This window comes from Panulirus ornatus, chromosome 11 (assembly GCF_036320965.1).
Source record: "Panulirus ornatus isolate Po-2019 chromosome 11, ASM3632096v1, whole genome shotgun sequence".
Taxonomy (NCBI): domain Eukaryota; kingdom Metazoa; phylum Arthropoda; class Malacostraca; order Decapoda; family Palinuridae; genus Panulirus; species Panulirus ornatus.
In genome coordinates, this window is record NC_092234.1 from 57,313,656 (window position 1) to 57,341,562 (window position 27,907).

The following is a 27,907-nucleotide window of genomic DNA, read 5'->3' on the forward strand; positions in this document are numbered from 1 at the left end:
AACACACTCACTAAGCAGCTCCCAAAACACTTGACCCTCTTCATCATTCTTCTTGGGGCCAGATGCATAAGTACTAATAATCACCCATCTCTCATCCTCCGCTTTCATTTTTATCTATGTCATTCTGAATCACTTCCTCATGCTCTTTCACACATCCCTACAACTCTTTTTCAGCAGTAGTGCTACATCTTCCTTGGCTGTTACCCTCAGAATAACCCCTAAATTTACCTCTAAGACATTCCCACACCACTTTCCCCTTACCCTTGAGCTTTGTTTCACTCTGAGCCAAAACATCTTGGATTCTTTCTGCTTTTGAAAAGCTAATGTCTACTCACAAAATTAAATGCAAATACAAATAAGCAACGATGTATCCCTTACACATTACGTTACACAACATTTTATATGAAGTGAGAAAGCAGAGACGTGTAAACATAGAGCAAGAGTGTTGCCAAGCACTCATCACAACAGCTGATGGTCAATCCACCACCATACCTGCCACTCAGCCTGGCTTTGCTTACCCTACCTTCCATTTTTTTCTAACAAACTGCTCCTTGAACAAATTATCTTCAGTGCTATCTACTTCATGTTTATCATGGCAGAAGCTTTTACCTTTCTATTCTTAATAATGGTTCTAACCATCATTGTAGCCACTTTGAAAGCATCACCAACATCAACCTGACACTCACCAACTTCCAAATGCCTCATCACTTGAAATTCTATATCCAAGAAGCTTTTAATAAGCACTTCAGATGCACCAGCAGCACTAAAACTGGCAAGCCGTTTTCTAAACATGATGGGTGAAAAAGTCACAAAATCAAAAAATCAGCGATTCAGCAAGAATATGTGTACATTGTAAGGGTGGCACATTTTTGCACTGTACTAACAGACGAGAGCACTAGGCGCTGATGGATATGACAGTATGTGTATACAGTACTATGATTGGCCTAGTGAGTATAACTAAAATGAGCTGCTCTTGGAAGGTTGTAAGTGTTTGGAGTTGTGACTTTTGACTTGTTTTATGGATTTCTATCACTTTTCTCCAGTAAAACTAGAGTTCCAAGTTGCAAGCAATAGCACTAAAACAAAACACCACTCTACAGGGTAGCACCTACCAGGATATCTATCTGTCTATCCATCTATATCTCTGATGCTTGTTCCTGCCTGAAACTACCTCTAGGGGGAGGTCAAGACAATAGAGTTTCCATGACTGGCAAACTTCAGTGCCACTTCTCAGCCTTTAGCGCCTCACCCTTAACAGGCCACTGGCAGAGGACAACTCTTGCCCAGTGTTTGTAGATGCTCCTACCAAATGTTCCTGTTGACTTCTACCTAATGCTCTTGCCTAATTTCCTACCTACTACTCCACAATGCTCCAGCCTAAATCTTCCTAACTACTGCTTCTATCTATTGTTCCTACCATTTTGTCAAAAGACAGGGCTAGTTTATGGGGCTCACTGCAAGACAATCTAGAGTTAAAAAGAATGAGCTATGCAAGTTAAGAGTTGTCAAATGTTATGTATGACGGGCAGAGATTGTATGTTTGTAGACAGAATGGCAGTAGTCCACATGTGGGGGAGGCAGAAAGAAAGGACAGCTATCTGGGTCAGATGAGTGCAACTTGACAACCAATAAACTGCTAGTTCACTACACAGCCATCACTAACCCTCCTAATACCCAGGCAAGTAGTACTGGTAATACAACTCCATGGTTGTTGACTACCTACCAATTACTAACTACCAAGGTATTAGAGTGATAAAATCATTAGTTATACAGATGATGAACATCAGAATATGAAGCAGTATTTCTAAAGTTTCCCTGATACAGTGATGAACTTGCTGACATGACAGTTGAAGGGAAAAGCAGGTATATAGAGCAAAGGTTGACATCAGTGTCATGGATTTATGAAAGTAATAAATGGCACCCTATCAAATGTAATGAAGTAATAGGATTTATGAATTTCTTCAACAAGATGTAATTGTTATTCCTAATGTCTTTCATTTATAGTTGATAAAGTAACATTTTCTATATCTTAGTCTTATTTCTGTATTCACTGAGATAACTTGGACCTGCAGCAACTACACATCTAAATTAACATTTCAAATTAATTTTTTGCATGTGCTTTTCCTTTCTGTGTATACATTTCAAAACTGCATTACAAAAAATTGATGAGTTTTGGACCATAATATGAAAAAATGGATAAGGGAAGGGGTTAAACAATGAAAATACATTACATACAGAAAATAATAAACAGGTATCCGTTTATCTGTCACTTCACATTTCTTTGGGACTCTGGTATAGGCTAGGTAAGGTTTTTCCAATATTCTCTCTAAATATATTGATCATCAGTTCATGCATTAGGCAAGAACCTAATAAATTTCCTTCTAAAACATCACCTTATCTGAATGCGGAGTTTACTGAAACTTGTGCACCCCAACTCTTTTCCACTCTTTTTCAACCTCTACAACTTCTTCTAAACCTACCGTTTCTCTTATACAAATGCCAATTATTTACAGTCCTTCCCTGTAATCACTGATCACATACCTCTCATTTCTCTTTCACAAGCAACTTCACTTCTCAATCTCACCACTCACTACCTTTTCTATCCTGCCCACCTCCCACTTTATGCATGCCATACATATGTATTGCACATGCTAGTACTGCTTTCCTAAATACCTATCCTTCATCACCCACTGCCCACATTTCATTTACTCTTACTTTTTGCCATTCTATATTCAGTCTCTCTTGGTATTTCTTCACACAACTCTTTTCATAGCACTTACTTTGAACACTCTCTTCTCACCAACAATGGTTCCTCTTTTTTGGAAACCTCTAAAAATCTTCACTCGCCTCCACAAGATAATGACAGACATACTCACCACATTTACCTGTAAGTCTTTCTCTTTTGTGTGGCTATCAATTGGTGTATAACCCAATAATGCCCACTTATCATCTTACCCACTCATCCACGTATAATTCAGCATGTTCCTCTTTTTAAACCAGGTATTCTGAATCACCAGTCATTTTTCAGCACAAAACTCCACAAGCTGTTCATTCATAGTTATCTCTGAATACCCAATATCATACCTTCAACTGCCACATTACTCACTCTTGCATTAAAGTAACCCATTACTAACATCCCATCTCTTGCATGAAAACTGCTGACACTCTTTTTCGGCTGCTCCCAAAACACTTGCCTCTCCTTAGCTTTCTTCTCATGGCCAGGTGCAGAAGCAGTGATAATCACCTATCTATTTTAATCCATTTTCATTTCAACCCACATCAATCTATAGCTCACTCTCTTACTCTCTTTCACACACTCCCACAACTGCTTCAACATTAGTGCTACATCTTCTTTGGCTCTAATCTTCACACTTGATTTTACCCCTAAGACTTTTACAAACCATTCTTCCCTATTACCCTTGAGTTTTATTTCACTTAGAGTCACAACATCCAGGTTACTTTCCTCAAACATACTACTTATCTCCCCTTTCTTCTCATCTTGGTTACATCCACACATGCAGACTCTGTAAAGCATCAAAGATCGTGTGACATCAGCCAGTTAGCACTGCCAAACGTATGAGTATGCAACTATATTTTCTCATTTCTGTTATATCAGTGCAATACTGTTTGTGTTAGTACAATCTAGTTCCACAGATATCCATGCTGCATGATATTCAAAAAATTCTGAAAGAAAAAACATACAGAAAAAGAGAAGTGATATGAAAGCACAGAAAATGTAAATAAACTAATATAATGGTGTGCAATGATTAGGGTACTAGACAACTGCTCAATGATGACCTCCTTTAACTAAATGAAAAAGCAAAATGAATAATCAGAGATGAATTAATCAAGCCTAATCTCTCACTCCACACATACCAATGAAATAAAAGAACAATACCTTTTTATGAACTTTCATGTGGTGACTGAGCATTGCATGATTAGAGAACTCTGCTCCACACTCTCGACACTCTAAACTTGGCCTTTTCCTCTCCTCTGCTTGATTCAGACCCTCTCTGTGAAGCTGCTGGTGTGGTTCTAGCTGACTCTTGAGTAAAAAAAAAAAAGGTGACTATTTGCTTGAAAGTATATTTCAATTACAAATCAACTATAATCAAAATACTGTATGCAAGTTATAACTTTTTTCACACAAGATTACAGAAGGTGGATGGGTAAGAAACTAAATTAATATACAATGACAAAGCAATGACAATGTTTCCCTGGTGATGAGAACTTCAAAGTTTGTTCTATCAAAAATATCTAGCACCAATATATTTTTGCACCATAGCAAATCAATTTATGATGAGGTGCTTTATGTTTAGAAAAAACATTAACTACTTTCATAACTGCTATTCTTTTTTTACTTCCATGTCTATTATCAATACTCAGATTCTAACATGACAATGGAAAATATGTTTTCTCTTTTCTAACAGTTTAACAGAATAATCTTATATAAAAAATCTCCCAACTCCTGAAATCTTTATTTTCAGCAATATCTTTAAATTCCCAGATCAGGCATTAAGTCCCAGATCAAAATTAGAACAACCCTTGACTCAATGCCTTAAAGATTACAGATGCATCTAACTTACAACAGATATAAATTCTTCATGGCATATTTCACATATGACTGATTCATCTTCCTCATGGACAGCGAGATGTGCCTTAAAGGAAGCCAGTCGTCTAAATGTTTTATCACATTCTGGACATAACAATTTATCAGTAGTATGTAATGCTTCATGGAGACGGAGATTTTTCTGTGGACAGAAACCAATTACAAATTTTACCTAAATATCAAACACAAAATCTTATTCTACCCTGAAAAAGATGACATGAAATAAAAAGGAAGAAAGGCATAATTTTTCTTCTAAGATAGGAAAATAATTCTTCATAATCTACATTAATTTTCAGCAGATAAACAGAAACACCCTCCATAGTCAACAAAATTCCTTATAACCTCTAGTAACGTTTAGCACAATGACATGCAGACAACAAAATAAGCATCACCACTATTGAGTTTGATGGAATTCAAAATAAGCAATGCTACACCAATTGCTTTAGTATGGTTGGTACTTCTCATTACTCCTGTGAATTTCTTATTCATCCTTTACATTTATCATACTTGATTGCCATTTCCCTTGTTACTGAGGAAGTGCCAAGAAATAGATGAAGAAACACTCATCCACTCACATACATGAACATATACATACATATACGTATAGGGAGGGTATTGATTGAGAGGGTGAAGGCATGTACAGAGCATCAGATTGGGGAAGAGCTGTGTGGTTTCAGAAGTGGTAGAGGATGTGTGGATCAGGTGTTTGCTTTGAAGAATGTATGTGAGAAATACTTAGAAAAGCAAATGGATTTGTATGTAGCATTTCTGGATCTGGAGAAGGCATATGATAGAGTTGATAGAGATGCTCTGTGGAAGGTATTAAGAATATATGGTGTGGGAGGCAAGTTGTTAGAAGCAGTGAAAAGTTTTTATCGAGGATGTAAGGCATGTGTACGTGTAGGAAGAGAGGAAAGTGATTGGTTCTCAGTGAATGTAGGTTTGCGGCAGGGGTGTGTGATGTCTCCATGGTTGTTTAATTTGTTTATGGATGGGGTTGTTAGGGAGGTGAATGCAAGAGTTTTGGAAAGAGGGGCAAGTATGAAGTCTGCTGGGGATGAGAGAGCTTGGAAAGTGAGTCAGTTGTTGTTCGCTGATGATACAGCACTGGTGGCTGATTCATGTGAGAAACTGCAGAAGCTGGTGACTGAGTTTGGTAAAGTGTGTGAAAGAAGAAAGTTAAGAGTAAATGTGAATAAGAGCAAGGTAATTAGGTACAGTAGGGTTGAGGGTCAAGTCAATTGGGAGGTAAGTTTGAATGGAGAAAAACTGGAGGAAGTAAAGTGTTTTAGATATCTGGGAGTGGATCTGGCAGCAGATGGAACCATGGAAGCGGAAGTGTATCATAGGGTGGGGTAGGGGGCGAAAATTCTGGGAGCCTTGAAGAATGTGTGGAAGTCGAGAACATTATCTCGGAAAGCAAAAATGGGTATGTTTGAAGGAATAATGGTTCCAACAATGTTGTATGGTTGCGAGGCGTGGGCTATGGATAGAGTTGTGCGCAGGAGGATGGATGTGCTGGAAATGAGATGTTTGAGGACAATGTGTGGTGTGAGGTGGTTTGATCGAGTAAGTAACGTAAGGGTAAGAGAGATGTGTGGAAATAAAAAGAGCGTGGTTGGGAGAGCAGAAGAGGGTGTTTTGAAATGGTTTGGGCACATGGAGAGAATGAGTGAGGAAAGATTGACCAAGAGGATATATGTGTCTGAGGTGGAGGGAACGAGGAGAAGTGGGAGACCAAATTGGAGGTGGAAAGATGGAGTGAAAAAGATTTTGTGTGATCGGGGCCTGAACATGCAGGAGGGTGAAAGGAGGGCAAGGAATAGAGTGAATTGGACCGATGTGGTATACCGGGGTTGACGTGCTGTCAGTGGATTGAATCAGGGCATGTGAAGCGTCTGGGGTAAACCATGGAAAGCTGTGTAGGTATGTATATTTGCGTGTGTGGACGTATGTATATACATGTGTATGGGGGTGGGTTGGGCCATTTCTTTCGTCTGTTTCCTTGCGCTACCTCGCAAACGCGGGAGACAGCAACAAAGCAAAAAAAAAGAAAAAAAAATACGTATAGGGGAGAAAGAATACTTCCCAAGTACTCCCTGCATTTTGTAGAAGGCAACTAAAAGGGGAGGGAGCAGGGGGCCTGAAAATCCTCCCCTCTTGCTTTTAATTTTCCAAAAGAAGGAACAGAGAAGGGGGCCAAGTAAGGATATTCCCTCCAAGGATCAGTCCTCTGTTCTTAATGCTACCTTGCTAACTGTAGAAGCTAGTGAATGAGTTTGGAAAAGAGTGTGAAAGGAGAAAGTTGAGAGTAAATTTGAATAAGAGAAAGGTTACTAGGTTCAGGAAGGTTGAGAGACAAGTTAATTGGGGTGTAAGTTTGAATGGAGAAAAATTGGAGGACGTGAAGTGTTTCAGATATCTGGGAGTGGACTTAACAGCAGATGGAACATGGAAGCAGAAGTGAGTCACAGGGTGAGGAGGGGCAAAGGCTATGAGAGCAATGAAGAATGTGTGGAAGGATTGGAGAGAACATAATCTTGGAAACAAAAATGGGTATGTTTAAAGGATAGTAGTTCCAAAAATGTTATAGGGTTGCAAGGCATGGGCTATATATAGGGTTATACTGAGGAGGGTGCATGTGTTGGAAATGAAATGTTTGAAGACAATATGTGGTGTGAAATGGCTTGATTGTGTAAATAATGAATGGGTAAGAGAGATGAGTAGAAACAAAAAGATTGTGGTTGACAGAGCAGAGGAGGGTATGTAAAACGGTATGGACATATGGAGAGAATGAGGGAGAAAAGGTTGACAAAGAGGATTTATATGTCAGAGGTGGAGGGAACAGAAGTGGGAGACCAAACTGGAGGTGGAAGGATGGAGTGAAAAAGATTTTGAGCGATCCAGGGAAGGGGGGTGTCATTTCAGGTGTGGCGGGGTGGCAACGGGAATGAACAAAGGCAGCAAGTGTGAAGTATGTTATTTTTATCTATTTATTTTGCTCTGTCGCTGTTTCCCGCGTTACCGAGGTAGCGCAAGGAAACAGACGAAAGAATGGCCCAACCCACCAACATACACATGTATATACATACATGTCCACACACGCAAATATACATACCTATACATCTCAATGTATACATATATATACACACACAGATTTATACATATATACACAAGTACATAATTCATACTGTCTGCCTTTATTTATACCAATCGCCACCTCGCCACACATGGAATAACAACCCCCTCCCCCCTCATGTGTGCGAGGTAGCGTTAGGAAAAGACAACAAAGGCCCCATTCGTTCACATTCAGTCTCTAGCTGTCATGTAATAATGCACCGAAACCACAGTTCCCTTTCCACATCCAGGCCCCACAGAACTTTTCATGGTTTACCCCAGACACTTCACATGACCTGGTTCAATCCATTGACAGCACATCGACCCCGGTATACCACATTGTTCCAATTCACTCTATTCCTTGCACGCCTTTCACCCTCCTGCATGTTCAGGCCCCGATCACTCAAAATCTTTTTCACTCTATCTTTCCACCTCCAATTTGGTCTCCCACTTCTCCTCGTTCCCTCCACCTCCGACACATATATCCTCTTGGTTAATCTTTCCTCACTCATTCTCTCCATGTGACAAAACCATTTCAAAACACCCTCTTCTGCTCTCTCAACCACACTCTTTGTATTTCCACACATCTCTCTTACCCTTACATTACTTACTCGATCAAACCACCTCACACCACATATTGTCCTCAAACATCTCATTTCCAGCACATCCACCCTCCTGCGCGCAACTCTATCCATAGCCCACACCTCGCAACCATACAACATTGTTGGAACCACTATTCCTTCAAACATACCCATTTTTGCTTTCTGAGATAATGTTCTCGACTTCCACACATTCTTCAAGGCTCCCAGAATTTTCACCCCCTCCCCCACCCTGATTCACTTCCGCTTCCATGGTTCCATCCGCTGCCAGATCCACTCACAGATATCTAAAACACTTTACTTCCTCCAGTTTTTCTCCATTCAAACTTACCTCCCAATTGACTTGACCCTCAACCCTACTGTACCTAATTACCTTGCTCTCATTCACATTTACTCTTAACTTTCTTCTTTCACACACTTTACCAAACTCAGTCACCAGCTTCTGTAGTTTCTCACATGAATCAGCCACCAGCGCTGTATCATCAGCAAACAACAACTGACTCACTTTCCAAGCCCTCTCATCCACAACAGACTCCATATTTGCCCCTCTTTCCAAAACTCTTGCATTCACCTACCTAACAACCCCATCCATAAACAAATTAAACAACCATGGAGACATCACACACCCCTGCCGCAAACCAACATTCACTGAGAACCAATCACTTTCCTCTCTTCCTACACGTACATATACCTTACATCCTCGATAAAATCTTTTCACTGTTTCTAACAACTTGCCTCCCACACCATATATTCTTAATACCTTCCACACAGCATCTCTATCACCTCTATTATATGCCTTCTCCAGATCCATAAATGTTACATACAAATCCATTTGCTTTTCTAAGTATTTCTCACATACATTCTTTAAAGCAAACACCTGATCCACACATCCTCTACCACTTCTGAAACCACACTGCTCTTCCCCAATCTGATGCTCTGTACATGCCTTCACCCTCTCAATCAATACCCTCCCATATAATTTCCCAGGAATACTCAACAAACTTATACCTCTGTAATTTGAGCACTCACTTTTATCCCCTTTGCCTTTGTACAATGGCAATATGCAAGCATTCCTCCAATCCTTAGGCACCTCACCATGAGTCATACATACATTAAATAACCTTACCAACCAGTCAACAATACAGTCACCCCCTTTTTTAATAAATTCCACCGTAATACCATCCAAACCCACTGCCTTCCCGGCTTTCATCTTCCGCAAAGCTTTTACTACCTCTTCTCTGTTTACCAAATTATTCTCCCTAACCCTCTCACTTTGCACACCACCTCAACCCAAACATCCTATATCTGCCACTCTATCATCAAATACATCCAACAAACCTTCAAAATACTCACTCTATCTCCTTCTCATATCACCATTACTTGTTATCACCTCCCCATTTGCCCCCTTCACTGAAGTTCCCATTTGTTCCCTTGTCTTACGCACTTTATTTACCTCCTTCCAAAACATCTTTTTATTCTCCCTAAAATTAATGATACTCTCACCTCAACTTTCATCTGCCCTGTTTTTCACCTCTTGCACCTTTCTCTTGACCTCCTGCCTCTTTCTTTTATATATCTCCCACTCATTTGCATTATTTCCCTGCAAAAATCATCCAAATGCCTCTCTCTTCTCTTTCACTAATAATCTTACTTCTTCATCTCGCCACCCACTACCCTTTCTAATCTACCCACCTCCCATGCTTCTCATGCCACAAGCATCTTTTGCACAAGCCATCCCTGATTCCCTAAATACATCCCATTCCTCCCCCCCTCCCCTTACCTCCTTTGTTCTCACCTTTTTCCATTCTGTACTCAGTCTCTCTGACTACTTCCTCACACAAGTCTCCTTCCCTAGCTCACTTACTGTTACCACTCTTTTCACCCCAACATTCTCTCTTCTTTTCTGAAAACCTCTACAAATCTTCACCTTCGCCTCCACAAGAAATGATCAGACATCCCTCCAGTTGCACCTCTCAGCACATTAACATCCAAAAGTCTCTCTTTCGCACACCTATCAATTAACATGTAATCCAAGAACACTCTCTGGCCATCTCTCCTACTTACATACATATACTTATGTATATCTCTCTTTTTAAACCAGGTATTCCCAATCACCAGTCCTTTTACAGCACAGAAATCTACAAGCTCTTCACCATTTCCATTTACAATGCTAAACACCCCATGTTCACCAAATATTCCCTTAACTGCCACATTACTCACCTTTGCATTCAAATCACCCATCACTATAACCCAGTCTCGGGCATCTAAACTACTAACACTCTCACTCAGCTGCTCCCAAAACACTTGTCTCTCATGATCTTTCTTCTCATGCCCAAGTGCATATGCACCAATAATCACCCATCTCTCTCCATCAACTTTCAGTTTTACCCTTATCAATCTAGAGTTTACTTTCTTACACTCTATCACACACTCTCACCACTCCTGTTTCAGGAGTAGTGCTACTCCTTCCCTTGCTCTTGTCCTCTCACTAACCCCTGACTTTACTCCCAAGACATTCCCAAACCACTGTTCCCCTTTACCCTTGAGTTTTATTTCACTTAGAGTCACAACATCCAGGTTACTTTCCTCAAACATACTACTTATCTCCCCTTTCTTCTCATCTTGGTTACATCCACACATGCAGACTCTGTAAAGCATCAAAGATCGTGTGACATCAGCCAGTTAGCACTGCCAAACGTATGAGTATGCAACTATATTTTCTCATTTCTGTTATATCAGTGCAATACTGTTTGTGTTCGTACAATCTAGTTCCACAGATATCCATGCTGCATGATATTCAAAAAATTCTGAAAGAAAAAACATACAGAAAAAGAGAAGTGATATGAAAGCACAGAAAATGTAAATAAACTAATATAATGGTGTGCAATGATTAGGGTACTAGACAACTGCTCAATGATGACCTCCTTTAACTAAATGAAAAAGCAAAATGAATAATCAGAGATGAATTAATCAAGCCTAATCTCTCACTCCACACATACCAATGAAATAAAAGAACAATACCTTTTTATGAACTTTCATGTGGTGACTGAGCATTGCATGATTAGAGAACTCTGCTCCACACTCTCGACACTCTAAACTTGGCCTTTTCCTCTCCTCTGCTTGATTCAGACCCTCTCTGTGAAGCTGCTGGTGTGGTTCTAGCTGACTCTTGAGTAAAAAAAAAAAAGGTGACTATTTGCTTGAAAGTATATTTCAATTACAAATCAACTATAATCAAAATACTGTATGCAAGTTATAACTTTTTTCACACAAGATTACAGAAGGTGGATGGGTAAGAAACTAAATTAATATACAATGACAAAGCAATGACAATGTTCCCTGGTGATGAGAACTTCAAAGTTTGTTCTATCAAAAATATCTAGCACCAATATATTTTTGCACCATAGCAAATCAATTTATGATGAGGTGCTTTATGTTTAGAAAAAACATTAACTACTTTCATAACTGCTATTCTTTTTTTACTTCCATGTCTATTATCAATACTCAGATTCTAACATGACAATGGAAAATATGTTTTCTCTTTTCTAACAGTTTAACAGAATAATCTTATATAAAAAATCTCCCAACTCCTGAAATCTTTATTTTCAGCAATATCTTTAAATTCCCAGATCAGGCATTAAGTCCCAGATCAAAATTAGAACAACCCTTGACTCAATGCCTTAAAGATTACAGATGCATCTAACTTACAACAGATATAAATTCTTCATGGCATATTTCACATATGACTGATTCATCTTCCTCATGGACAGCGAGATGTGCCTTAAAGGAAGCCAGTCGTCTAAATGTTTTATCACATTCTGGACATAACAATTTATCAGTAGTATGTAATGCTTCATGGAGACGGAGATTTTTCTGTGGACAGAAACCAATTACAAATTTTACCTAAATATCAAACACAAAATCTTATTCTACCCTGAAAAAGATGACATGAAATAAAAAGGAAGAAAGGCATAATTTTTCTTCTAAGATAGGAAAATAATTCTTCATAATCTACATTAATTTTCAGCAGATAAACAGAAACACCCTCCATAGTCAACAAAATTCCTTATAACCTCTAGTAACGTTTAGCACAATGACATGCAGACAACAAAATAAGCATCACCACTATTGAGTTTGATGGAATTCAAAATAAGCAATGCTACACCAATTGCTTTAGTATGGTTGGTACTTCTCATTACTCCTGTGAATTTCTTATTCATCCTTTACATTTATCATACTTGATTGCCATTTCCCTTGTTACTGAGGAAGTGCCAAGAAATAGATGAAGAAACACTCATCCACTCACATACATGAACATATACATACATATACGTATAGGGAGGGTATTGATTGAGAGGGTGAAGGCATGTACAGAGCATCAGATTGGGGAAGAGCTGTGTGGTTTCAGAAGTGGTAGAGGATGTGTGGATCAGGTGTTTGCTTTGAAGAATGTATGTGAGAAATACTTAGAAAAGCAAATGGATTTGTATGTAGCATTTCTGGATCTGGAGAAGGCATATGATAGAGTTGATAGAGATGCTCTGTGGAAGGTATTAAGAATATATGGTGTGGGAGGCAAGTTGTTAGAAGCAGTGAAAAGTTTTTATCGAGGATGTAAGGCATGTGTACGTGTAGGAAGAGAGGAAAGTGATTGGTTCTCAGTGAATGTAGGTTTGCGGCAGGGGTGTGTGATGTCTCCATGGTTGTTTAATTTGTTTATGGATGGGGTTGTTAGGGAGGTGAATGCAAGAGTTTTGGAAAGAGGGGCAAGTATGAAGTCTGCTGGGGATGAGAGAGCTTGGAAAGTGAGTCAGTTGTTGTTCGCTGATGATACAGCACTGGTGGCTGATTCATGTGAGAAACTGCAGAAGCTGGTGACTGAGTTTGGTAAAGTGTGTGAAAGAAGAAAGTTAAGAGTAAATGTGAATAAGAGCAAGGTAATTAGGTACAGTAGGGTTGAGGGTCAAGTCAATTGGGAGGTAAGTTTGAATGGAGAAAAACTGGAGGAAGTAAAGTGTTTTAGATATCTAGGAGTGGATCTGGCAGCAGATGGAACCATGGAAGCGGAAGTGTATCATAGGGTGGGGTAGGGGGCGAAAATTCTGGGAGCCTTGAAGAATGTGTGGAAGTCGAGAACATTATCTCGGAAAGCAAAAATGGGTATGTTTGAAGGAATAATGGTTCCAACAATGTTGTATGGTTGCGAGGCGTGGGCTATGGATAGAGTTGTGCGCAGGAGGATGGATGTGCTGGAAATGAGATGTTTGAGGACATTGTGTGGTGTGAGGTGGTTTGATCGAGTAAGTAACGTAAGGGTAAGAGAGATGTGTGGAAATAAAAAGAGCGTGGTTGGGAGAGCAGAAGAGGGTGTTTTGAAATGGTTTGGGCACATGGAGAGAATGAGTGAGGAAAGATTGACCAAGAGGATATATGTGTCTGAGGTGGAGGGAACGAGGAGAAGTGGGAGACCAAATTGGAGGTGGAAAGATGGAGTGAAAAAGATTTTGTGTGATCGGGGCCTGAACATGCAGGAGGGTGAAAGGAGGGCAAGGAATAGAGTGAATTGGACCGATGTGGTATACCGGGGTTGACGTGCTGTCAGTGGATTGAATCAGGGCATGTGAAGCGTCTGGGGTAAACCATGGAAAGCTGTGTAGGTATGTATATTTGCGTGTGTGGACGTATGTATATACATGTGTATGGGGGTGGGTTGGGCCATTTCTTTCGTCTGTTTCCTTGCGCTACCTCGCAAACGCGGGAGACAGCAACAAAGCAAAAAAAAAGAAAAAAAAATACGTATAGGGGAGAAAGAATACTTCCCAAGTACTCCCTGCATTTTGTAGAAGGCAACTAAAAGGGGAGGGAGCAGGGGGCCTGAAAATCCTCCCCTCTTGCTTTTAATTTTCCAAAAGAAGGAACAGAGAAGGGGGCCAAGTAAGGATATTCCCTCCAAGGATCAGTCCTCTGTTCTTAATGCTACCTTGCTAACTGTAGAAGCTAGTGAATGAGTTTGGAAAAGAGTGTGAAAGGAGAAAGTTGAGAGTAAATTTGAATAAGAGAAAGGTTACTAGGTTCAGGAAGGTTGAGAGACAAGTTAATTGGGGTGTAAGTTTGAATGGAGAAAAATTGGAGGACGTGAAGTGTTTCAGATATCTGGGAGTGGACTTAACAGCAGATGGAACATGGAAGCAGAAGTGAGTCACAGGGTGAGGAGGGGCAAAGGCTATGAGAGCAATGAAGAATGTGTGGAAGGATTGGAGAGAACATAATCTTGGAAACAAAAATGGGTATGTTTAAAGGATAGTAGTTCCAAAAATGTTATAGGGTTGCAAGGCATGGGCTATATATAGGGTTATACTGAGGAGGGTGCATGTGTTGGAAATGAAATGTTTGAAGACAATATGTGGTGTGAAATGGCTTGATTGTGTAAATAATGAATGGGTAAGAGAGATGAGTAGAAACAAAAAGATTGTGGTTGACAGAGCAGAGGAGGGTATGTAAAACGGTATGGACATATGGAGAGAATGAGGGAGAAAAGGTTGACAAAGAGGATTTATATGTCAGAGGTGGAGGGAACAGAAGTGGGAGACCAAACTGGAGGTGGAAGGATGGAGTGAAAAAGATTTTGAGCGATCCAGGGAAGGGGGGTGTCATTTCAGGTGTGGCGGGGTGGCGACGGGAATGAACAAAGGCAGCAAGTGTGAAGTATGTTATTTTTATCTATTTATTTTGCTCTGTCGCTGTTTCCCGCGTTACCGAGGTAGCGCAAGGAAACAGACGAAAGAATGGCCCAACCCACCAACATACACATGTATATACATACATGTCCACTCACGCAAATATACATACCTATACATCTCAATGTATACATATATATACACACACAGATTTATACATATATATACAAGTACATAATTCATACTGTCTGCCTTTATTTATACCAATCGCCACCTCGCCACACATGGAATAACAACCCCCTCCCCCCTCATGTGTGCGAGGTAGCGTTAGGAAAAGACAACAAAGGCCCCATTCGTTCACATTCAGTCTCTAGCTGTCATGTAATAATGCACCGAAACCACAGTTCCCTTTCCACATCCAGGCCCCACAGAACTTTTCATGGTTTACCCCAGACACTTCACATGACCTGGTTCAATCCATTGACAGCACATCGACCCCGGTATACCACATTGTTCCAATTCACTCTATTCCTTGCACGCCTTTCACCCTCCTGCATGTTCAGGCCCCGATCACTCAAAATCTTTTTCACTCTATCTTTCCACCTCCAATTTGGTCTCCCACTTCTCCTCGTTCCCTCCACCTCCGACACATATATCCTCTTGGTTAATCTTTCCTCACTCATTCTCTCCATGTGACAAAACCATTTCAAAACACCCTCTTCTGCTCTCTCAACCACACTCTTTGTATTTCCACACATCTCTCTTACCCTTACATTACTTACTCGATCAAACCACCTCACACCACATATTGTCCTCAAACATCTCATTTCCAGCACATCCACCCTCCTGCGCGCAACTCTATCCATAGCCCACACCTCGCAACCATACAACATTGTTGGAACCACTATTCCTTCAAACATACCCATTTTTGCTTTCTGAGATAATGTTCTCGACTTCCACACATTCTTCAAGGCTCCCAGAATTTTCACCCCCTCCCCCACCCTGATTCACTTCCGCTTCCATGGTTCCATCCGCTGCCAGATCCACTCACAGATATCTAAAACACTTTACTTCCTCCAGTTTTTCTCCATTCAAACTTACCTCCCAATTGACTTGACCCTCAACCCTACTGTACCTAATTACCTTGCTCTCATTCACATTTACTCTTAACTTTCTTCTTTCACACACTTTACCAAACTCAGTCACCAGCTTCTGTAGTTTCTCACATGAATCAGCCACCAGCGCTGTATCATCAGCAAACAACAACTGACTCACTTTCCAAGCCCTCTCATCCACAACAGACTCCATATTTGCCCCTCTTTCCAAAACTCTTGCATTCACCTACCTAACAACCCCATCCATAAACAAATTAAACAACCATGGAGACATCACACACCCCTGCCGCAAACCAACATTCACTGAGAACCAATCACTTTCCTCTCTTCCTACACGTACATATACCTTACATCCTCGATAAAATCTTTTCACTGTTTCTAACAACTTGCCTCCCACACCATATATTCTTAATACCTTCCACACAGCATCTCTATCACCTCTATTATATGCCTTCTCCAGATCCATAAATGTTACATACAAATCCATTTGCTTTTCTAAGTATTTCTCACATACATTCTTTAAAGCAAACACCTGATCCACACATCCTCTACCACTTCTGAAACCACACTGCTCTTCCCCAATCTGATGCTCTGTACATGCCTTCACCCTCTCAATCAATACCCTCCCATATAATTTCCCAGGAATACTCAACAAACTTATACCTCTGTAATTTGAGCACTCACTTTTATCCCCTTTGCCTTTGTACAATGGCAATATGCAAGCATTCCTCCAATCCTTAGGCACCTCACCATGAGTCATACATACATTAAATAACCTTACCAACCAGTCAACAATACAGTCACCCCCTTTTTTAATAAATTCCACCGTAATACCATCCAAACCCACTGCCTTCCCGGCTTTCATCTTCCGCAAAGCTTTTACTACCTCTTCTCTGTTTACCAAATTATTCTCCCTAACCCTCTCACTTTGCACACCACCTCAACCCAAACATCCTATATCTGCCACTCTATCATCAAATACATCCAACAAACCTTCAAAATACTCACTCTATCTCCTTCTCATATCACCATTACTTGTTATCACCTCCCCATTTGCCCCCTTCACTGAAGTTCCCATTTGTTCCCTTGTCTTACGCACTTTATTTACCTCCTTCCAAAACATCTTTTTATTCTCCCTAAAATTAATGATACTCTCACCTCAACTTTCATCTGCCCTGTTTTTCACCTCTTGCACCTTTCTCTTGACCTCCTGCCTCTTTCTTTTATATATCTCCCACTCATTTGCATTATTTCCCTGCAAAAATCATCCAAATGCCTCTCTCTTCTCTTTCACTAATAATCTTACTTCTTCATCTCGCCACCCACTACCCTTTCTAATCTACCCACCTCCCATGCTTCTCATGCCACAAGCATCTTTTGCACAAGCCATCCCTGATTCCCTAAATACATCCCATTCCTCCCCCCCTCCCCTTACCTCCTTTGTTCTCACCTTTTTCCATTCTGTACTCAGTCTCTCTGACTACTTCCTCACACAAGTCTCCTTCCCTAGCTCACTTACTGTTACCACTCTTTTCACCCCAACATTCTCTCTTCTTTTCTGAAAACCTCTACAAATCTTCACCTTCGCCTCCACAAGATAATGATCAGACATCCCTCCAGTTGCACCTCTCAGCACATTAACATCCAAAAGTCTCTCTTTCGCACACCTATCAATTAACATGTAATCCAAGAACACTCTCTGGCCATCTCTCCTACTTACATACATATACTTATGTATATCTCTCTTTTTAAACCAGGTATTCCCAATCACCAGTCCTTTTACAGCACAGAAATCTACAAGCTCTTCACCATTTCCATTTACAATGCTAAACACCCCATGTTCACCAAATATTCCCTTAACTGCCACATTACTCACCTTTGCATTCAAATCACCCATCACTATAACCCAGTCTCGGGCATCTAAACTACTAACACTCTCACTCAGCTGCTCCCAAAACACTTGTCTCTCATGATCTTTCTTCTCATGCCCAAGTGCATATGCACCAATAATCACCCATCTCTCTCCATCAACTTTCAGTTTTACCCTTATCAATCTAGAGTTTACTTTCTTACACTCTATCACACACTCTCACCACTCCTGTTTCAGGAGTAGTGCTACTCCTTCCCTTGCTCTTGTCCTCTCACTAACCCCTGACTTTACTCCCAAGACATTCCCAAACCACTGTTCCCCTTTCCCCTTGAGCTTCGTTTCACTCAGAGCCAAAACATCCAGGTTCCTTTCCTCAAACATACTACCTATCTCTCCTTTTTTTCTCATCTTGGTTACATCCACACACATTTAGACACCCCAATCTGAGCCTTCGAGGAGGATGAGCATAATACCCTCAACTGCCACATTACTCACCTTTGCATTCAAATCACCCATCACTATAACCCAGTCTTATGCATCAAGCTGCTAACACACTCACTCAGCTGCTTCCAAAACACTTGCCTCTCATGATCTTTCTTGTCATGACCAGGTGTATAGGCACCAATAATCACCCATCTTTCTTCATTCACTTTCAGTTTTACCCACATCAATCTAGAATTTACTTTCTTCCCTCTATCATATATATAATGATGTATTTCTCTTTCTATCGACATATCAATGCTTAACTATTATGGCATAAGTTCCTCACATTGAAGAGGCATATTCAAATGTATAATCATGAATTGAAAACCTTATCTACTGTGGCTACTTTACACAATGAATCATAAAAAGTTATGGCAACTATTTTTCAATGTAATTACAACTGAATACTGTAAAAATTATCATGTGATACAAGTAGAAAATATGAACAATGAAAAACTATCACTAATTCTTACCTGGACATTAAAAGAAGCATCACACTCACAGCACTGGTATGGTTTGTCTTCTAAATGCTTCTTTAGGTGTTTTTTATAATGTGGCCACTTCTCTATGGTAACATTACAAAACTCACAAGTGAATGGTCCTTTACCCACAGGAGGCTCCATCTCAGGCTACAGTAAAAGGGTAAGAAATCTTTTAATTCTATGATCTGCTGAAGACCATCTTCAAAGAATGATGGCTTCCTGTATAAATTTAGAGAAACAATGCTACTTTCCAAAAACTCCAACTTCCTGAAATTCCTAAAAGAAAAAAAGAAGTTTTAATCAACAATAAGCACTTGGAGCATTCACCTAAGAAAAAGCTTGTTCCTTATCTAGCTGGAAGGTAATACCTAAAATTTCTCAAAAGTCCAATGCAGCCATCTGCCTTACCCCTACTTCCTCACCTGTATCAAAAAAAAAAGAAAAAAAAAAAATAATAATTCCTAAAACATGAACGGACCAATGTTTATCCAAAGACTACTATCTTGATCAAACGGGTGGAGGAAAGCAGTTTTTTGTTGTTGTTTTTGTTGGAATAACCATCTAAAGCAAGGGTTCTTGACTGGTGGTCAATGGAAGGGCTTCTGGGGGTCTGTGAACCAGGGGCAAAAAATTAAGTTTTTCCTTCTTTCCTGATGTCATAGGTTCACAGTGGGTTGTGGTGAATTCTACAGAAAAAATTTAGTCAAATGTCTATTCTAATTTTTCTGTTCCAGTCTCATTATAATAATATTCTTTAGTACTTCTGGATGTTGCATACATAAAAAAATAGAATCCATTCACAGTGTGGTATAAAGAAATAAAAGTGGGTGTAAGACCTGTAGCTGATCCACATATTCAGTGAAAACATTGTCTCAGAAATCTTTCATACACATATGATCAAAGCTTATCAATTTCATTTTTGTGCATTAATTACTGCTTTCCAGATAAAATACATACAGAGCTTATCAAATTTCATCATTATTTTGGGGAACTGTTTGTGGCACTTATGGAAACTGATAAGCATCTTCAGTTTTGGATATCTGGAATTACAAAAAAGGTTATTGATTTCATTTTTGGGCACTGATTACTTCTTTCCATAAAAAAATTACTTTACAAAGTGCTTCATATAACTAACTTTCACTTCTTTGCAGGCCTACAATAAGTTGGAAAATGGGAAACAAGAGGAAGTATGACAAAGTTTATGTATCCTTTTGCGTTACTTTCATCACAGAACATGATGGGACACAAAAACTACAGTGCCTCTTGTACGAAAGTTCTTGGTAATGGAAGCAGTACAAAGGCAGCAGTCCTGAAGGATCACCTTATAACTGTCCACCCTGAAAATGCATCAGACAGCGTAGATGTTTTTCACGAGAAGAAGGCTCAATTTGAAAAGACTGGAACTTTACCAAAACTTGAATGTATCCCAACATAATAGCCTTATCTTGAAGTGCCCTACAAATTTGCTTTTCTTATATGTCAAACAAAATATAAGCACACAAGATTGGAGACCTTGCCGAAGCCTTTTGCCCTGGAAATGGTCAAGCTGGTTTGTGGCCTGGAGCAGAGGAAGAAAATTGATAAGTGCCTCTGTCAAATGACGTCATTCCCTCCAGAATCGCAAACACATCTCCTAATATTTTGAATCATGTCATGGAAGAATTGGCAGCTATGCCACTTCCTTCTGCATATAACTGGATGAAACTACTTTGCAAAATGGCAGCATTGTAACCAATGATGTTAGGAGGTTGCTACTGCAGTAAAGAGCTCAACAATTAGGAAAAGTTAGAATTCAGTGTCTTGAGGGGATATTCTAGTTTTCTAGAGAATCCAAGTCTCACCCTCCCCTCTCATGGTGACCTTGTTAGTACACCCTTAGGGGTGGAACTGAAGGAGTGGGCATTGCCCCCAACTCCATCAGAGAAAGAGTTCTTTTTTGAACAGGCAGACACCTAAAGTGTACTGAAATCTTAGTTTTTTTGGACAATCCGCAAGTCGTGTTGCCTCTGGGAAACACTACACTTGAGTTGTTCTATGCCAGTAGCCTGTCAAGGGTGAGGTACTAAAGGCTAAGAAAAGCAGCACTGGACTTCACCAGGGAGTTGAAGGCTCTGAATATTAATGGTAAGAATAAAAGGAGGGACCTTAAGGAAAAATTTAAAATTTACAGTTTGGATGTACTGGGGATTGGGGAAACCCACATCCTTGGTCAGGGTGTATGGAGTGAAAATGATAATGATGAATGCAAGCTGTGGAAGGGCATGGAAGGAGCAATATGAACAGGAATGAATGAAAATCATCATGGTAGAGAGGAAAGAAGGATGCGCAATTGTGCTATCACCAAGAGTACAGAAGAGTGTTACAAAGCATGGATGGAATGGACCAAGAATAAAGCGAGTCAAAGGAAAGATAGGAATTGTGAAGTGTACATGAGTATGTGTATGTGCACTTGTCAATATGAAGACTGTACAAGGTAAGGATAAAACACACATTCTGGAGAAATTTGAGTAACTGTATAGATGGGTATGAGAAAGAAAGACGATTGTAATGGGTGATACGAATGTGAAAGTGGGATTTTGATGAAACTGGTGATATAAATGGTAAATGGGGAGTGCCTGAAGTAAATGAAAATGGAAGTTGCCTTATGGATGTCTGTGCTGAGAGTGGTTTATTACTTACGAACAACTTTTTTCTGCACAAGATGACCCACATATATATGTGGATGAAGAGAAGAGCAAAAGGGTTGGATTGTCTGTGCGGCAGTGGATTAGAGACTGAGAAAGGTTGTGCTAGACGCCAGAGTTGTGAGAGGATTCTTTAGAGTGTGACCACTTATAAAGGGGATTAGCAAGAAGTGGTGGTATGGCATAAAGAAGAATGGAGAGGTATAAGCGCTGAAAAGGGAGAGAACAAATTAGAGAGAATGTGAGGAGGAATATGAGAAAAGGGTGATAGAACTTTTAGGCAAAAGTACAGTAAAGTAGGGTTGCAGTCATGTGTGAAAGAGATGTTCACACTGTTTACAGAAAGACTTTTAAAAGTTGTAGTATTAGTAACTGGATAAAAGGCTGCAAATCATAGGAATAAAAGTGGAAATGCATGGTGGACAGATGAGATTAGAAATGCTGTGGAAGAGAAAAAAGCATAAGGTATATTCCTCAAAAGGAATGTACCATCATACGAGGAGGTAAGAATATAAGATATGTAAGCAGAATGTCAAGAAGCTGGTAGAGAAAAGCAAAGAAAGAGGGGATGAAGATTTTCGAAGAAAGATGAGTGAAAATCTTGAGGAAAGTAATATACTGTACTGCATAGACGTAAAAAAGGAGAGGTGGATGAGAGTGAAAATATACATGAGAAGTAAGGAAGGGAAGTTATAGAATCAAAAGAAGGAAGTGAAAGGAAGATGAAAAGAGTATACAGAAGATGAATATGGAAGGTGAGGCAGCAGTTGTTACATGATTGAGTATGGAGGATGGAAAGAAAAGGATACAAGTGCAGGGGCCTATAGCAAGAAGGGAGGTCACAAGAGTATTAATAAGGATGAAGGAAGGAAAAGCACCTCAAATGGATGGGATTAAGACTGAAATGTTGAAGTATAGAGAGGAAAGCGTGATAAGAGTGGAGGTATTTGATATGAAACAGAGGGTTGTTCCTGAAGACTGGGTGAAAGCTGTTACTGTTCTTTTACTCAAGGAAAAGGGACTAAGGATGTATGCAGCAACTGTAAGGAAATAAGTCTGTTATGCATACCAAGAAACGTGCATGCAAGGGTATTGACTGACAGTGATGAAAACGACTGAATGCAGACTACATGAGGAGTAAGGGGGTTTTAGGAAAGGTAGGAAATACATACACCAGATTCTTGTGGTGAGAATGACCATGGAAAACTATCTAGCAAAAGGTAAGATGATGTATGCAGTTTTTATAGATCTGAAGAAAGCATATGAAAGAGTCAAGTGGAGTGCTTTATGGAATGCATTAAGGATATATGGAGTAGGAGAACAACTGTTGGATGGTGTCAAAGCCATCTACAGAGAAGCAAATGGATGTGTATGGAGAGTAGAGTGATAGTTTCAGTAAACATGTGGGCATAAGGGAGGGCTGTGTGATGTCACTGTGGCTTTTTAACATATGTATGGATTGAGATTAAAGCAAAAACTAGGGAAAGGGGGTGCAGAGATGTGGTGGTGAGGTATGGTGGCTGGTGACAAGCCTGTCTGCAGATGATACTCTCTCGTTTGCTTAAAGTGAAGAGGGGCTGCAGTAGATTGCTATAAGTGTGTGTTATGATGTGTGTAAGCATAGGCAGTTGAAGGTAAATGCAAGTAAAAGTAAAGTAATTATGTTTAAAAGGACACGGAGCAAATATATAGATCATACAAAGCCCTGTAAAGTGACAGAAGAAATTGTACCTGTGTTATTGATATGGGGGGAGAAAACTAGAAGAGATGAGAGAATCTAAGTATCTGGGAGCTATCTTGGGTAAGTTTGGTGATATGGAAGGAAAATAAGGGATAGAGGAGTACAGAGTAGAAGAGTAATTGGGTCCCTAAACAGAATAATGAAGTGTAGAGATGTAAGTACGGAAGTAACAAAAGGAATGAGGGACAGCACAGTCCTCACAATCCTCACCTACGCAGCTGGAACATGGACATAGAATGAGTCACAGAGGTCAAGAATCAAAGCCACTGAAATAAGCCATATGGGAGGAGCATGTGGTATGACTAGATAGACAGAAGAAAGAAATAAGGGGTGCATGAGAGATTTGGTGTGGCAGGGAATGCAGAGGGAATGAAATGTGGAGTGGCAGAGTGAGTGAAATGTAATACTTTGAGGTGGTCTGGGCATGTGAAAAGAATGCAAGACAGGGAGCTTACAAGAAGAATGTATGATAGTACAATTAAAGAGGTCAGAGTGAGAGGAAGATCCCCAATGACATGGGGAAACAAAGTGGAAGAATATTGGAGGGAGAGAAGAGGTGCAAGGATGAGTGGAATGGTGAATGCGAGGGAGGCATGTAAGGAGAGGGATAATTGGAGACTTTTGTCATGGCGACCCCCTTGATGGGAGTTTCCAAAGGGAATGGGCATCAGAGATATAGATGGATAGAAACTCTCTCAATGTTGCCAGCTCTTGATTTTCAGGTTAGATGCAATCCAATGCCATCAAAGATGAAGTCCTATTTTGCGAACCTCATTTGGAAACTACAAAGGTCGTCAATATACTTGAAAAGGCAAAATGTTTTTTGTTAAGCAAAACTTCGGTTGGAGGAAAAAATCTTGAAACTGTGCACAGATGAAGCACCTAATAACCTTGGTGACAATAAACATGGTCTTGCTGCGTTGGTGATGAAAGAAGTTCCATATGTCATCATGACTCACTGCTTTCTACGTGGGCATGCACTGGTGTGAACGACTCTTTGTGAATGGGAATTTGAATGTGAATATGAAGTTCTCTATTACGCAGAAGTTCTCTATTATGCAGAAGTTCTCTAGCTATACAGAGTACTGGTCTTCAAGCACTTGATTGAGCTTTGGGCAGAAGTTTCACTTTTTCATGAAAAAAGAAAGGACCATCCACAGAACAGTTTAACAGAAAGGAGTATATTCAAGGCCTGGGTTACTTGACATATATTTTTGGCCATGTAAATAAAGTACAGTGTCTGCAATATACAATGTTCACCCTCCATTATGTTTTCAGAGGCAATAAATGGCTGAAGTTTACTGAGGGTTAAAACATAAGGTGTTCTCAAGGTGAAATCACTGTAAATCTGGTCACTGAGACTAGTATACCTAGCGGCGTGAGCTCTAGCAACCTGCCACAGTATGCCTCACGCTATCTTAGGGAAGGGTGTTCTTGCTTCCCTCATCCTGGCAGCCACTTCATCTAGGGAATTTCGCTTCTGGGCACTGCATTTTTTCCATCCATGCCTAAAGATGGTTGGTTCTTACCTCTCTAAGGAGAAGAAAGCCCAAATTTTTGACTGGAAGCAAGAATATGTGGGTACAAGTGAATTTCTAAGCACAATGGGCACCCAGAATGCACTGTTAAGCAGCTGCTTCCAGCAATATTTCGTAAGTGCCTCACCTCATTCAGTCAAAACCCTATGGGCCCCAAATATAGACCTAGAATACTTTAGGAACCTTCCTAATTGCATGCCTAAACATCTGCAGATGGTAATCTAGGCCAAAGGAGAGATGAAAAAGTTCTAAAAGCAAAAGTGATATTGCCTTTGATAATATATGGGGAGATACTCAATAAGTATGAAGGAAATACTCATGAAACATTTAAAACACATAATGATTTCAATGCATAATTACTTGTCATAATGGCATCTAAACAATATTTCAACTGCAGAATCTTATTTAGGATGAAAAATAAGCCCTGCTCTGATATTTGGAAGGAAATCCATTTCCCATAGCAAAATGACAAAAAATATAAGTATTCTTTGAGAGTTTTCATGTCAGAAGTCTGTTTTCATACCCTCCTACTTATGCCTAATTATGGACACTCAGGGATGGTGGTATACTATCCAAGTAGCTTTCTTACAATTGCCAATAAACATCTAGACCTATTTCCATCTTCTCAGACAAGCATCATGCCTTGTCTCCATATATCCTCAAATTCTCCTAAATCAGATAATGTCTTGGTAAATCTCTAACTAGTGCCATGATACTTTGCACTACAAGGATCACCAGGCCTACAAATGGTTACAAAATTATTGAACTGCATTTGATATCAAAATGAAAGAGAAAACAGTCTTATGTCACTTACAGTACATCAAAATGAGACAAGTCCACTGAGATAAGTAAGAAAGATAAATGTATATTTTTCAAACTTAACAACTTACTTCTTTCTTGATAGAAATAGGTATCTGTGTAGGTAAGATTGTTTCCTGTGAGGTTAATGCTGAATTTATGAGGCTGTCTCCCTCTAGAGTCACTGTATCATCAACACCAGTTTCAGTGGCAGTTAAAACCATCTAAAAAAAAAAAGAAAATGGTTTTAATAATGTGGTGTAACATGAAATCTTGACAAAAAAAGAAAAAACTTAAAATATAGAACTTCACAAAGATGCTATAAAAAGTCACCAAGAAGTATTCAATTTGTTGTTTCCACATACAATTTGTGGTAAGATGGCCTAAAGAAGCACCTCTAAAATCCTTCGTCATTAAATATTCATTTAATTATTCTAAATAGTTATTCCACCCTTTCTCCCACAGGATCATACACACACTTTCCTTCTACTATCTCCTACCAACACACAGTCCTATTTACATAAAAATGTAATGAATCCTTCTATTTCTTTATTATGCCCGTGCTATATAACAAAAAGGACACTATTTAATGTTCACCAAATACTTTCAGAATTCCATAAATACCATGAACCTCAAAATACTTTACTCTATACACTTTTCTTGAACCATTATTCTCTCAGAAAGATATCTCTTACTGCTCTAATAACCAGTTTATTTCTATGCCCATATTTCAAAAACACACCAGAAAATATAATGTACCATTATGGCGCTTTATTTCTGTATCTTGTTTCTATCTAAAGATGTTAGACACACACATACATGGAAATCTATAGCTCATGCCTCGCAATAAGGTAACTTTGTTGGAACCACTATTCCTTCAAACATACCCATTTTTGCTCTCCGAGACAACATTCTTGCCTTCCACACATTCTTCAACACTCCCACGACCTTCGCTCCCTCCCCAACCCTGTGGCTCACTTCCACTTCCATGGTTCCATCTGCTTCTAAATCCACTCCCAGACATCTAAAACACTTCACTTCTAGTTTTTCTCCATTCAAACTTACATTCCAATTTACTTGCCCCTCAGCTTTCTTCTTTCACATACTTTACCAAACTCAGTCACCAACTTCTGCAGTTTCTCACATGAATCAGCCACCAGCCCTGTATCATCAGCGAACAACAACTGACTCACTTCCCAAGCCCTCTCATCCACAACAGACTACATACTTGCCCCTCTCTCCAAAACTCTTGCATTCACCTCCCTAACCACCACCATCCATAAACAAATCAAACAACCATGGAGACATTACGAACCCCTGCCACAAACCTACATTCACTGGGAACTAATCACTTTCCTCTCTTCCTACTCGTACACATGCCTTACATCCTTAATAAAAACTTTTCACTGCTTCTAACAACTTACTTCCCACACCACTCTTAATACCTTCCACAAAGCATCTCTATCAACCCTATCATATACCTTCTTCAGATCCATAAATGCTACATGCAAATCCATCTGTTTTTCTAAGTATTTCTCACATACATTTTTCAAAGTGAACACCTGATCCATACATCCTCTACCACTTCTGAAACCATACTGCTCTTCTCCAATCTGATACATGCTTTTACCCTCTCAATATAATTTTACCCTCCCGGAAGTGAATCATAGGGTGGGGGAGGGGGCGAAAATTCTGGGAGCGTAGAAGAATGTGTGGAAGTCGAGAACATTATCTCGGAAAGCATAAATGGGTATGTTTGAAGGAATAGTGGTTCCAACAATGTTGTATGGTTGCGAGGCGTGGGCTATGGATATAGTTGCGCGCAGGAGGGTGGATGTGCTGGAAATGAGATGTTTGAGGACAATATGTGGTGTTAGGTGGTTTGATCGAGTAAGTAATAATAGGGTAAGAGAGATGTGTGGTAATAAAAAGAGTGTGGTTGAGAGAGCAGAAGAGGGTGTTTTGAAATGGTTCGGTCACATCGAGAGAATGAGTGAGGAAAGATTGACCAAGAGGATATACATTACTTACTCGATCAAACCACCTCACACCACATATTGTCCTCAAACATCTCATTTCCAGCACATCCACCCTCCTGCGCACAACTCTATCCATAGCCCACGCCTCGCAACCATACAACATTGTTGGAACCACTATTCCTTCAAACATACCCATTTTTGCTTTCCGAGATAAT

At 39.8% G+C, this 27,907-nt stretch overlaps 1 protein-coding gene across 2 annotated transcripts in view; it reads right to left on the reverse strand.

Moving 5' to 3' along the window:
- The window catches only part of LOC139751558 (uncharacterized), a 346,101-nt gene that overhangs the window by 279,954 nt on the left and 38,240 nt on the right, over nucleotides 1-27,907 (reverse strand). The window contains exons 6-9 of one of the 2 annotated variants that reach the window (XM_071667109.1): nucleotides 25,806-25,937; nucleotides 18,944-19,099; nucleotides 12,034-12,198; nucleotides 11,347-11,493 (exon numbers count right to left, since the gene is read on the reverse strand). In XM_071667109.1, coding sequence (XP_071523210.1) covers nucleotides 11,347-11,493; nucleotides 12,034-12,198; nucleotides 18,944-19,099; nucleotides 25,806-25,937 — 600 coding nt within the window. Of the gene's footprint in view, nucleotides 1-3,898; nucleotides 4,046-4,586; nucleotides 4,826-11,346; nucleotides 11,494-12,033; nucleotides 12,199-18,943; nucleotides 19,100-25,805; nucleotides 25,938-27,907 lie in introns of those variants that run through there. The other variant, XM_071667108.1, reaches the window with a different exon arrangement.